Genomic DNA, 12428 nt, shown 5'->3' with positions numbered 1-12428 from the left:
CACAATATTGTGAAAACAATAACATGAACATTTAAGCTGCAAATGGAAGAAAATTTCATATTTACTACATAAGGTTCAGGTCATTTTTCAACCAAAATGTGTCATCATAACTTTTTTCCATATATATCGTACAATCATAACATCAAGAATAAACTTAAGAAACAATAACCTGCATTAGATTCTGAAATATGCTCAGATATTTGTCTGCTGGCATTATCTGTTCGAGAAGCACACAGTTTTCCGAGAGTGTACCTTGAGGAAAACTGTGGCTTTGAGGAAGAGATAATGTCAAGGACAAATATCCCAGCACATTTTCCGGCCAAATGGAGACTATTGTGTTTGTCATCCTTCAAATACTGGCAAAATAAAAACTTTTCCAAAAAAAGAGGTGGCATTTCAAATATGGTGTGTAGAGGAGAATCTTTTGGGGAGATCGCCCAAAAATTCCAAGTGGCAGAAGCAACAGCTGAAATATACACCATTGACATGATTCCTTACAGGCAAGGAGACAGTGCAATGTGCAATCGTCTCCTAAAGGAAATGGTAGTATCTGAAGGGCAATTTATCCGTGTGGTAGAATGTTTAACTAGTCCTGGGGTAACCCTTCAAGAGATCTTGGATGAAACCGATCTGCGATGTCATCAGATACATGCAGTGGTTGTTGCACTTTTGCACGAGTTTCATTTTTAGAAATTTAAAATGACACAATCTTGTTCAAGCCATACAGGAGAACCTAAGGGTGTGCAGCCCAGCTAATTTTTCATGCGCACAACTCGCCTAATTGCGCACTTGAGCAAATAACGGCACAATTTCTTATAAAAGGGCATTTTCACCTGCTGTCTTAATTACTTGTGAGCAAAGGAAGTCCACAATTCATCCTATAGATCTCAAAACTTAATAAAATGTTGAGGGTTTCACTAAAATATATTTGAATTACTTTGTAGATGCTAGCTTATTTTCAGACTCAATCTTGAGCCATTCTCATGAGCATATATAAACAATAGCCTCCATTTGGCACGAAAATATGCTAAGAAAATATGCTCATGGAAATTATCTACAGTATTGTGTAAAAGTAATGCAAATGAATTTTGACGAAATTCCTGCTTTTCAGGGCTTTTCGAAGAAATTTCGCTTGAAACGATATTTCCAGGAAATTTCCCCGCATTTTCGTGGCACCTATTGTTTTGATCCGCGCGGTTTTTTGAACGCTAATTCGCTTTGCACAATGATTAACCGCAAATTTTCAAGTAATAATTCGCTCCTCTCAAAAAGTCGCTGCGATTTTTCGAATGATAATGTGCTCTTCCCGAAAATTCGATCTATTGTTTATCAATAGGCCAAGAACGTTTCCAAAACACAATTCGCTAAGTGGAATATAGAAATGACCTTTCCAATCATTGCATACGAAAGAAACCATTAATCTGCCAAAATAGCATCACAGCTCGACGAAATGTTAGCTATGAAACTCACTGGTTATTTCAGAATGCTAAATTGTTGACTTGATCCAAAACCCCAAAACACCACAGTTCAGATAAATAAATGCAATTGTACTTAATCACTATGTTATACACTTGCCAAAACGCCATTTTCGCAGCATGTAGAACCACACGATTTTTCTCGGCCAGACCCCTGTCTCTGTGCCAGTTTGCTGCCATAGTGACTGCTTGTGTTTATATAACTTAGACCTGAAATCATTTGCTCATTTGCTTTACATTTAATATTTAAAGCACCTCAATCGTCAGTCATCATGCCTTAAGTTTCAAATTAAACGAGAACTCGAATCAAGCTCCTTCACAAGCAAGATCTTCACCCAGCTGGAATATTCAGGTCATCGAAGAACAAAGGTTTAATAGCAAGCAGTAGTAAGCCACACTAGTGTCTCTCGAATCATCAAGAAACTAAAAATTACTGGCTCCATGGTGAATCTAGCGCGCTTGAGAAGACCAACAAAGTTGTCTGTGGATGCAGAAGCATTTATAGATCAACAGATGCAAAAAATGATGAGACTATAAGCCAACAGATTCAGAAGATGCTAGCAAAATGTGGGATTGTCGTGAGTTCATCCACTGTATGAAGATCTCGCCAACAGCAAGCCTGGACTCTGCAGCAGACCGCTTGTCAGTTCATCCGAGATCTCGCAATATTAGAAGGTCACACATCAGTTCTCTAGTTTTTCTGTGATATATGTAATATTTTCGTTATGCCGCAATATTTGAATTTTCATATTAAATGTTAAAACTCGTAATAAATTTTGGAAACAGATCATTGGCGCAATCATCCATACCTGTTTATCCCTATAAGTTAGTCCCAATGATTTTTATTAAGGCGATGAAAACAGAGCGAAATAATTGTGAACTGTTTGAAGACTTAACGCAACACCCAGTGACCTCAGTTCAGGGTTGTTCGAAAAGTGGATAACATTATCCAGCCTTCAAACAACTTCGGCCAGGGCCCCGTTTCTCGAAGGGCTGAGAAGTTTTTGCACTCTGCTGGAAAGCCATAGCAAACTCTCAAACCCTATGATTACAGCACTGTTTTATTTGCATATTCTTAATATGCATAGAGGTTCTCTTCATACGAGAAGTTTTAGGCATATACACCTCTCACTCAGGTACATTAAGGACTGGCTCTTTGTAAAAAAATTAAATAAAATCAAAAAAATAATATATTAAATCAATTCCACCAGCTAAAAACATTCAATGTTGACCATTAAACAGAACGTGAAAAGAGGTTCTTTTGACAGGTGTCACTGTCGTGGTAACTTATGACGTCATCAGACACGAGGTGTTTAAAAAGCGACTAGATTGTAAGCCCTAGCAGCCCTACTAAACAAGCGAACATCTGCGGTTGTGGTTTTTCATATAAATGCACAATAGTGGCAATTAATTAAACAAACTGGAAATCATGTCCTTGAAGGTGCCTTCAGGAGTCAAAGCCTTCACCAAACGATAACACACTCGAAATGCAACTATCGAACTGTTTAAAGAAATATTACTGACAGAAGGCCATGATTTCCAGTTTGAAATGCAAGGTGCTACTTGTGAAGTTTATCATTACACATGAACTACGTAAAAAGGTGACTTTCACGGGGTCTGCAAGCCAGTGGTTTAGTGCAAACATCGGAAAGATCTTTAGCGCATTTTGTTTTCATAACGGCGTAACTTTTGAACAGCGGTGACCGACTTTATAAGGGTTGTCATAGCAACACAATGTCAACGATGGAGAAATAAAAAAGGTGGCCGAAGTAAACAATTTCTCTAAAGCGTTATTTTTCTATTTTTCAAAGAATATAATGCGTTAACAGTGACAATAACCTTTAACAATGTAAAAGAAAACAGGAGTCAAGAAGAGGTATTTCCAATGAATAAAAACGAAAAAAGAAGTGAAAGTAGTCATTTTATAAGACCGCATGTCTGTAATAAACAAGAATTTTAGAGCTGCATCTTGTTTTGCTTTACTCTTAACTGCCAGTGGATGTACCGTAAAGGCGGGCCTTTGTAATTATGATGAAATCCAACACTAGGATTGAAGGAATAACGTAGTAAATTTCTACAAAAGCACGCTCATTTTCAAAAAAAGGGCGCTCCAACCACACGAAGATGCCAAGTGCTAGCTGCAGTGAAAAGGTTGCTGCCACCTTTCTACGTCCGCATTCTTGTGGATTTGCAAGAGTTGCTGCTCTTCTATTAGGAAGACAAGTCTCTGCTGAGCTATTGAAAGAAGAAAAAGAGGGTGAGGCAAAATTTTGTGCGTGTAAAGTTGAGGAGCACTACAAACGATACACTGAACTCTTCAAAGATCAAGAAGACGCGTTTCCAATCGACTTCACCAAATTTCGTAACAAACTCCCCCAACTAAGGGATTTTTTCAAATCCTGGAACCCACGGCAGAAGGTGGAAAAAGAGAAATATGTGAACCATTTTTCACCTGAAAGTTGGAGTCAATTGCTGCCAGAAAGGAAGAAGGAACATCATCTTGCTGATTGCAAGGGATGTCAGAGACGAGATGCAGAATTCCAGGCCTTATTTCCAGTGAGATCCAAGCAGTTCAAGGGAAAAGCAAATGTAGAGAATATCTTTTCCAAAAGCAACAACATCAAAATCCCATCAGTTCCACTTAAGTGTCGGCAGCCATACCCACAGACCGAAATCAAGAAAATTGTAAAGGGTCTTTACGACAGGGTTAACTTGGCATTTGAAAAGATTTGCGAAGTTTCGTTTGCTACAGCCATGACAAAGGTTCCTGAAATTGAGCTTCAAAAGAAGAAATCCCCCAATGAACTGCGCAAGGCTCGTCGTGACAGATATAGGAAAGTAAAATCTCACATTGAAGATGCTTGGAAAACAGATTCTCTGGAAAGGTAAGTTTGGACTAAAACTGGCATCTGTTTACATAATATGCAATCTCCCCTACCCCAAGGCCCAAGCCTACCCAATAGCTCTGAGGTTATAGGGAAAGGGTACAGGGGAGGGGAGGGAGGAGGAAATAACATAAGTAGAAGGTTTAAAATTTGAGTGCCCAGCAGGGGCGATCGGCAAACAGAGTCTCCATTGATCTTGCGGGAAAAAAAATCAAGAACTTTTACTTACAGGAAATAAAACAATTTGCCCTGTCAAGAACATAGCTCTAGAGCTCTGAAATGTATTGCAGAAAATGTGTCAAGTTACTGACTAGGCTGTACACAAATTAAATGTATTGTAAATAGGCAAGAAACTCCACAAACAAAAACTAAATGAGATTCATAACTAATACACTCTTCACACAAAGTTTATATCATAAAGGGGTCCCACATAAACATCATTGAAGGTAGGAGATGAGGGGAAGTTCTCTGAAATTAGCATATGCATTAAGGTGCATACAGTCTCAGACTGTGCACAGACACGTAATTTATAACAATAAACCATACATGGTTCACATTTTCCTCTCTTATAGTCTGAAAAGGAAATTAGGCTTAAGTTTGGACTCTGAGCTGAACATTCCTAGCCTATTGATGTACATGTAATTCCAATGAGAACCTTCCCAACCTCCAGCAAAAAGTACTCAATAAATACTACTATAAATCCATCAAAAATATATTTTCTTGTCATTTGCACAGATGTTTGGGAGAACGACAGTCGTTTGCAGCAAGGCAACAGGAAAGGCTTGCATCATCCTTTGAATCTGTGAAGGCTGCAAGAAAAAGACGGAATTGTGAAATTGAGAAAAAAAGATCAGGGAAAAGGCAAAAGAAAACTCACTCTGGAAATTTTGACAGAACGGCATGGGACAAGGAAACACTAAAGAAAGAAATTGAAAGCAAAAAGGATGGCGAGAAAATCAATTGGTCAGAGGTTGCTCGCTGATACCATGTAACCAACAACAGGGGGGAAATTGCTAGGAATGGTGGGCAAATAGTCCAGGAATGGCTGGTGAATCAGGGAGTAAATATTCACCGTTTCAACCCTCAAGGATTGCCAAACAAGTTAAGGGCAAGAAGAAGAAAGAAGAGAGGACAAGGTGGTGAAATAAGCATTCCTGTCCCAGAGACAAATGATGAGCTCAAGGAAAAACTAAAAATGAAGATAACCTCTGGTGAATATACCTTGGGAGAGCTTATTGTGCCAAGGAAGGTAATCTCACTGCTTACTTGACCATTATTTGAGAAGCAAGAATGCTGAAATTGTTCAAATAAAAAACATAAGCTTTGCTAATTACTTGTTCATTATTTTCTATATTTTGCAGTATGAAAAACTGGTCCTTGATAAAGATGGCAATATCAAAAAGACAGAGTTTGTGGTTGAAGAAAGAAAACAACCATGGGAAGAAATTCGAAAGAAGACATTAACGCTCCATGAAAAATTCATGAGAGTTAAGCCAGATGAATTCTATGAGGAGATGCCCAGAGAACAAGTGGTCTCCAGATTAAAGGAGTTGAATGAGTATGATGAAAATGATGGTCTGACAAAAATGAGGAAAAAACTGAAAAAAATGGAACGGACACGTCACCTGCAAATATGGCATCACCATTCAACACTAGCTAATCATGGGCACATCCTTTTCATGGTGTCCTGCCTTTATGACCCAGCTGTGCATCTTACAAACCTGGAGTATAAATTGGAAACAGGGGAGGAGGTTGATGTTCAGACAGAAGTGGAGAAACCAGAAATTTACATTGTTGGGAGATGCCATAGCAGTGATACAGAACAACTTGCCTATGTAGAAAGCAGGTCGTGCTGCCTCCAGCACCTTCAAAGAAACCTCACAACTGAGAAAGAAGGATGCACGGTAGAAATAAACAACAAGATGAGATTCTTCCATGGTGACTCGCCAGCCCAGAACTTTAAAAGTGGTCAGCAGAAGGGAGGTCATTATTATTGCTCTGGATGTGGTGTTCATGCAAGCCGTGTATTTGAGCTGGACCACACTTTCAAATGCAAGTTTGTATCATTGAAGGATCACCAAGACTGTGTATTAAAGGGTCTCATCGGCAGGAACTCTGTCAATAAAAAATCAAAGCCACTAAGCAATTTAAAGAAACAACATCTGATTCGTGAGCTAGGGTCAAGAGAAATCTTTCAAGGAGACACAAAAAAGGAGTTGGAAGATAATCTTACTAATGAACTGCAAGGTGTTCAACGTGTACCAGCTTTACTGTTTGAAAACCCAACAGAAGATCTTATAGCTATAAACATTGAAGATTACGAAATTCTTGTGTGTGAGCCAATGCATGATGTTTCAAACCATATTGAGTGTCCTCACGGAACTGCCAAGTCACATAGCAAATGCTGAACACAAAAAGCTCATTGAAGAAACAATTGCATTAACTATTGGTGGCAAAGAAACCAAGCAAGCATTTGACTACCGATGTGCCATAATAAATGTTTCAAATCAAATCAAAGGAGTTGTTGATGGCAAAGTTCAGGCCTTAGTTGACACTCTTGTTGACATTCAAGAAGTTCTGTACAAAGGTGATGACCAGAGATGTCCAAGAAATGTTCTCCGCCTACACAACAGCACGTGGTATCATGCCATCTTATGTCGAGAAGTTCTTGGGTTCAAATTAAATGAGATAACAAGGAAATTCTATGGCACATACTTCCATGACTTGACAGCTCATGCTCCTCTACAGCTGAGGCTTGTCAGTGGGAAAACAGCAAATACAGAAGAGGAAGAATGCATGTTCAACACAGTCAAATCCATTACATCAGCAACTTCAAATGGGCACCCTGACCACATCGTCGGAAATTTGTTCATTCGCCTTCAGGCTGAAGAACAGCTTGGAAAGTCTAGAACAACAGTGGCAAAGCAGGAGTCACAGTTATCAAAGCTAGCAAAATCTCTTGGTCTTCGCACTAACACTATGATCCCTATACTAGTCATCAAGAAACATGCCAGGTCCTGGCAAGCCCATCTTCAAAGAATAGCTGATTTTCTTCTCCCAGGAAAAGGTATTTGGTGGTGTCAGAAAGAAGGGGGAATTGAGTTCTTTGATTCACAGTGTGCTTTAAAGGACAGGTCAGAAGGTCCTATTCTTCATTACTACCGTTCAAGCAATCACAAAATTGAAGAGTCTTACCTTCAGACGTGTTGGAATGAATGCCTTGAGAAGTTGTGCATTCCTAGTCATGTCATCTGGACTGAAGATAACCATGGTAAAGTTACAAAAGAGGCCACTGGTTTCTTGAATGATGAGGGCATTGGTAGCCATGAAGAAGTAGACATCCCAGTATTAACTGCAGCAGCCAACCTTCTTATTCCAGATGATCTGCAAGAGGAAGAGGATGAGTGTGACGTGACAAGCGTGACCACATCATGTGATCAGGCACTCTCGTGACGAGCAGAACCTCGTGCAACGGATATACTTTGGTAGTGTGCGAGTGCCAACTCGGCATTAAAAGTTTCTTATCACTATTTAGCCTGAGCTGTGATTTATTCCCTTTATAACTTGACATGGTGTCAGGAGTGGCTCTCACGCTTCGTTACTGGATGATGTGATGAACATTCGTCGCCACACTGGTGAGTAAACCGTCGACCGAAATTGGAAGCTTGTTCTGCGTGGCCGCCATCTTGGATTTGGCGAGATGACTGATTCTGCTGAAGGAGGCGCTGAAGGAACGTCAGCCGTAGCTCCATTGATATTGCCTCCAATGAACCTGCCGCCACCTAAACCGCTCGTCGTAGATGATAATCTGGCTAGTAATTGGAAGCAATGGAAAAAAGTATGGCAAAGGTACGAAATCGCGACTGGAATTTACAAGCAGGAGAATCTTGTTCGAGTGTCAACATTGCTTTCGGTTATCGGCGAAGAAGCTGTCAAAGCCTTTGATACGTTCGCTTGGGGCGAAGGCCAGAGTGAAAACAGTATTACAGACGTCTTAGCTAAATTTGACGAATATTGCGAACCTCGCACTCAAGTCATTTACGAACGCTACCGTTTTAATAATCGTAAACAGGAGCCAGGCGAAAGCATTAGTGCGTACGTGACCGAGCTGCGTGTGATTGCGAAGAACTGTGCTCACGACGAAATCACACCGGACGAGATTTTACGCGACCGCTTGGTCCTTGGAGTCCGAGATGAGAAAGTACGCGAACGCCTTCTACAAGTAAACGACCTGACCTTGTCTAAAGCCATCGACATTTGTAAAGCGGCAGAACAGACTAGTCAGCAATTAAAGCTGCTTGCCAGTGGAACAGAGGAGTCAGTTGGTGCAGTTAGAACACAACAAAGAAATGAGCCACCTCAGAACACACGAAGGCCACGTGACCCACCCATCCAGCAAACAGAATGTAGATTTTGTGGATATCAGCATGGAAATTGCCAGTGCCCTGCAAAAGGCCAAACTTGCCACAAGTGTGGACAAAAGAACCACTTTCAGTCAAGGTGCCGAGCAACCAACCCAAAGGTAAACACCGTAGAAGAAGTACCTGAAGAAGTTTTTCGTATAAGTAAAGTTGGAAGTAGATCACGTGCTTTGATTACTATGGAAGTCGGCATGCAAGGCAACCAAAGTCAGGTGACATTCCAACTAGACACAGGTGCAGAGTGCAATCTCATTTCATTGAAAGATTATCAGCGTGCCACCGGTGATGTGGATTTGGCACAAGTCAAGCGCTGCTCACACAAGTTTATTAAAACTTACACCAATGAACGATACAAGATACTGGGGTCAACAGAGCTCCCTACATGGCGCCATGAGAAAAGAAATGTGTTGCCATTCAACATTACAAAAGATGACCTTGGCCCACTGTTATCATACAGCACATGTATTGGACTGGGACTCATCACAATTAATGACTGTGATAGCCCATCAAACGTCAGTAGTCTCGAGGATACCCCCAGCGTTGGCATTGCCGTAACAGTAGGGATTGCCGACATTCTAGAGGAATACAAAGATGTCTTTGAAGGCTTGGGTGACCTCCCAGGCGAGCACCACATCGTCACTGATGACACAGTTCCACCTGTAGTACATCCTCCGCGTCGTGTACCAGTTGCTTTACGAAACCAGATCAAGGAGAAACTTGATGAGATGGTAACTAGTGGTATTCTTGCACCTGTAACTGAACCAACCGAGTGGGTTTCCAGTATGTTGGTCATTGTCAAGCCCAACAAGCTGCACATGTCTTGACCCGCGTGATTTAAATAAAGCCATCCGTCGAGAGCATTACCAAATGCCAACAGTGGAGGAGGTCGCGACCCGGCTTTCGCAAGCAAAGAAGTTCACGGTTGTCGATGCCAAGGACGGCTTTTGGCAGAAACGTCTTGACACTGAGTCTAGTTACAAGACCACCTTTAACACACCGTTTGGGCGCTACAGATGGAATAGGATGCCGTTTGGCATCTCATCAGCGCCAGAAGTCTGGCAACGTACAATGCACGAGTTTGTCGAAGACCTGGAAGGAGTGGAAGTGATTGCAGACGACTTCCTGATTGCCGGATTTGGCAATACAGAACATGAAGTAAACCAGAGTCTTGCAAGAAATGAGCGCGCCTTTCTCGAGAAATGCCGTTTGTGGAACTTGAAGTTGAATCGTGCAAAAGTGAAATGGCACCAATCAAGCGTGAAATTCATGGGTCATCTACTCACTTCTCAGGGGCTAATGCCTGACCCAGAGAAGATTCAGGCTATATTGCAGATGCCTGAACCTGAAGATGTCACTTCATTGAAGCGATTCCTGGGGATGGTGACCTATCTTGCTAAGTTCATGCCCCACTTGTCAGAGATGACAGAGCCACTTAGACGTTTGGAGGACAAGAATGTAGAGTTCCAGTGGTTAGAACAGCACTCCCTTGCCATGAAGACAATCAAGAAATTCCTGACAGAGGCACCTGTCCTCCGTTATTACGATATAAACAAGCCGGTCACTGTACAATGCGATGCAAGCCAGTCTGGCTTAGGAGCAGTACTGCTGCAAGATGGTCAGCCTGTCTGTTATGCCTCCCGTGCCCTCACTGACACTGAGTCTCGATATGCGCAGATCGAGAAAGAAATGCTTGCCATCACTTGGGCATGTGACAAGTTCGACCAATACCTCTATGGGCGAGACAAAATCACTGTCGAGACTGACCATGAGCCATTGAAGTCTGTGTTCAAGAAGGAAATTCACAAATCACCCAAGCGCCTGCAGCGAATGCGCCTGGCCCTACAAAAGTACAATCTAGAAGTTCAATACAAGAAAGGAACACTCATGCACATTGTAGATGCCTTGAGTCGTGCATATCTGGAGACCACTGATGGGGCTCAGACCGAGTTTTGTGAGATTCGTGCACTCGAGATGGTGAATCACGAAGAGTATATTCGAGTTGAACCTCCGAAGCGAGATGTCTTCCGACAGCGAGTCGCTGAAGATGCTGATATCCAGGAACTAATCCGAGTGATCAAGCAAGGCTGGCCCGAAAAGAAAAATTGCCCTCCTGCTGCTCAGCCATACTATGACGAGCGAGGCGAGCTGATAGAGTCACAAGGTCTGGTGTTCCGTGGAGAACAGCTTGTAGTGCCTGTTTCACTTCGAAAGGAAATGTTAAACCAGCTCCACAGCAGCCACATCGGCATTGGAGGATGTGTTCGCCGTGCCCGTGAAATATTGTATTGGCCACGAATGAGTGCTGAAATCAGAGACTTTGTGTCTCGTTGTACAATCTGCCAAACATACCGACCAGAACAGGCCCACGAAGGGCTTCAGCCACATGAGCTGCCTTCACGCCCTTGGCAGAAAATTGGTGCTGATCTGTTTGTTCTTGGACAGCAGACATTCCTAATCATGGTTGATTACTGGTCCAATTTCTTTGAAGTGGTTGAGATCCACAAGAAGACAGCACAAGCTGTTATTACTCAACTCAAGGTGCAATTTGCTCGCCATGGTATTCCAGAAGTACTGATTACAGATAATGGTTCAGAATTTGACAATCGGGAGTTCCAGAGTTTCTCCTCTGAGTGGAATTTTGATCACCGAACCTCTAGTCAAAGATATCCACAGTCAAATGGAAAAGTGGAAAATGCTGTGAAAACCTGCAAAGGACTTCTTATGAAAGCGAAGGACGACAAGAAAGACCCACTATTAGCAATCCTCGATTGGCGCAACACCCCAAGTGAGGGGTTCAGTACCTCGCCAGTTCAGAGGCTAATGGGTCGACGCACTCGTACTTTGCTACCAACAGCTGCAGTGCTCCTCAGGCCAAACAGTGACATTAAGACGACGACGAGTAACCTAGCAGCTAGGAAAAGATTGCAGTGCAAGCAGTACAACAGAGGCATCAAGAACCTTGCCCCCTTAAAGGCAGGTGATTCAATCCGCATGAAGTTGCCTGGGGAGAAGAAATGGAGCTTAGGCCACTGCACGCGCCCTCTTGCCCGACGGTCGTACGAAGTTGAGGTGGAAGGACGGCGCTTCCGTAGAAACCGCCACCAGCTGCGGTCTACTATGGAGCCGTCACCAGAACCATGCAGCCCCATCGATGAGCCTCATCAAGCTGAGAATGAAAGCAAGCCACCAGATTTACCAGAGTTCCTGCCAGGACAGATCCACACCCAGACCCCTGAGATTGAAGTGAATGATTCAATCCCCGCCACAGAATCTGTCCCGGTCAACGAAGATCCCATACCTGCTTTCCAGCCCAGACGCTCAGAGAGAGCCAGACGTGCCCCAGCATGGCTTGAAGATTATGACTTATCTTGAAACACTTGAAATAGCTTTAGTTTATTGTTGGACCCTATTGTTTTTGTTCTTGCTAATTTTGTAAGGGAAGGGGATGTGACGTGACAAGCGTGACCACATCATGTGATCAGGCACTCTCGTGACGAGCAGAACCTCGTGCAACGGATATACTTTGGTAGTGTGCGAGTGCCAACTCGGCATTAAAAGTTTCTTATCACTATTTAGCCTGAGCTGTGATTTATTCCCTTTATAACTTGACAATGAGACTGTTATCATGTTTAATCTTGTTCCAGATG

General features: G+C 42.4%; 1 protein-coding gene across 1 annotated transcript; it reads left to right on the top strand.

Moving 5' to 3' along the window:
- The first annotated feature begins 8060 nt into the window (after positions 1-8060).
- Positions 8061-9175, top strand: LOC149117018 (uncharacterized). The gene is made up of 2 exons (XM_089280712.1): positions 8061-9015; positions 9138-9175. The coding sequence occupies exons 1-2, from the start codon at positions 8061-8063 to the stop codon at positions 9173-9175; spliced, it is 993 nt and encodes a 330-aa protein (XP_089136838.1).
- The last annotated feature ends 3253 nt before the right edge of the window (positions 9176-12428 follow it).

This window comes from Orbicella faveolata, unplaced genomic scaffold (genome assembly GCF_042242905.1).
Source record: "Orbicella faveolata isolate gen_17 unplaced genomic scaffold, um_ofav_v1 contig_12, whole genome shotgun sequence".
Taxonomy (NCBI): domain Eukaryota; kingdom Metazoa; phylum Cnidaria; class Anthozoa; order Scleractinia; family Merulinidae; genus Orbicella; species Orbicella faveolata.
The sequence above is the reverse complement of the archived record's forward strand: the minus strand, read 5'-3'. Positions and strand labels throughout refer to the sequence as shown.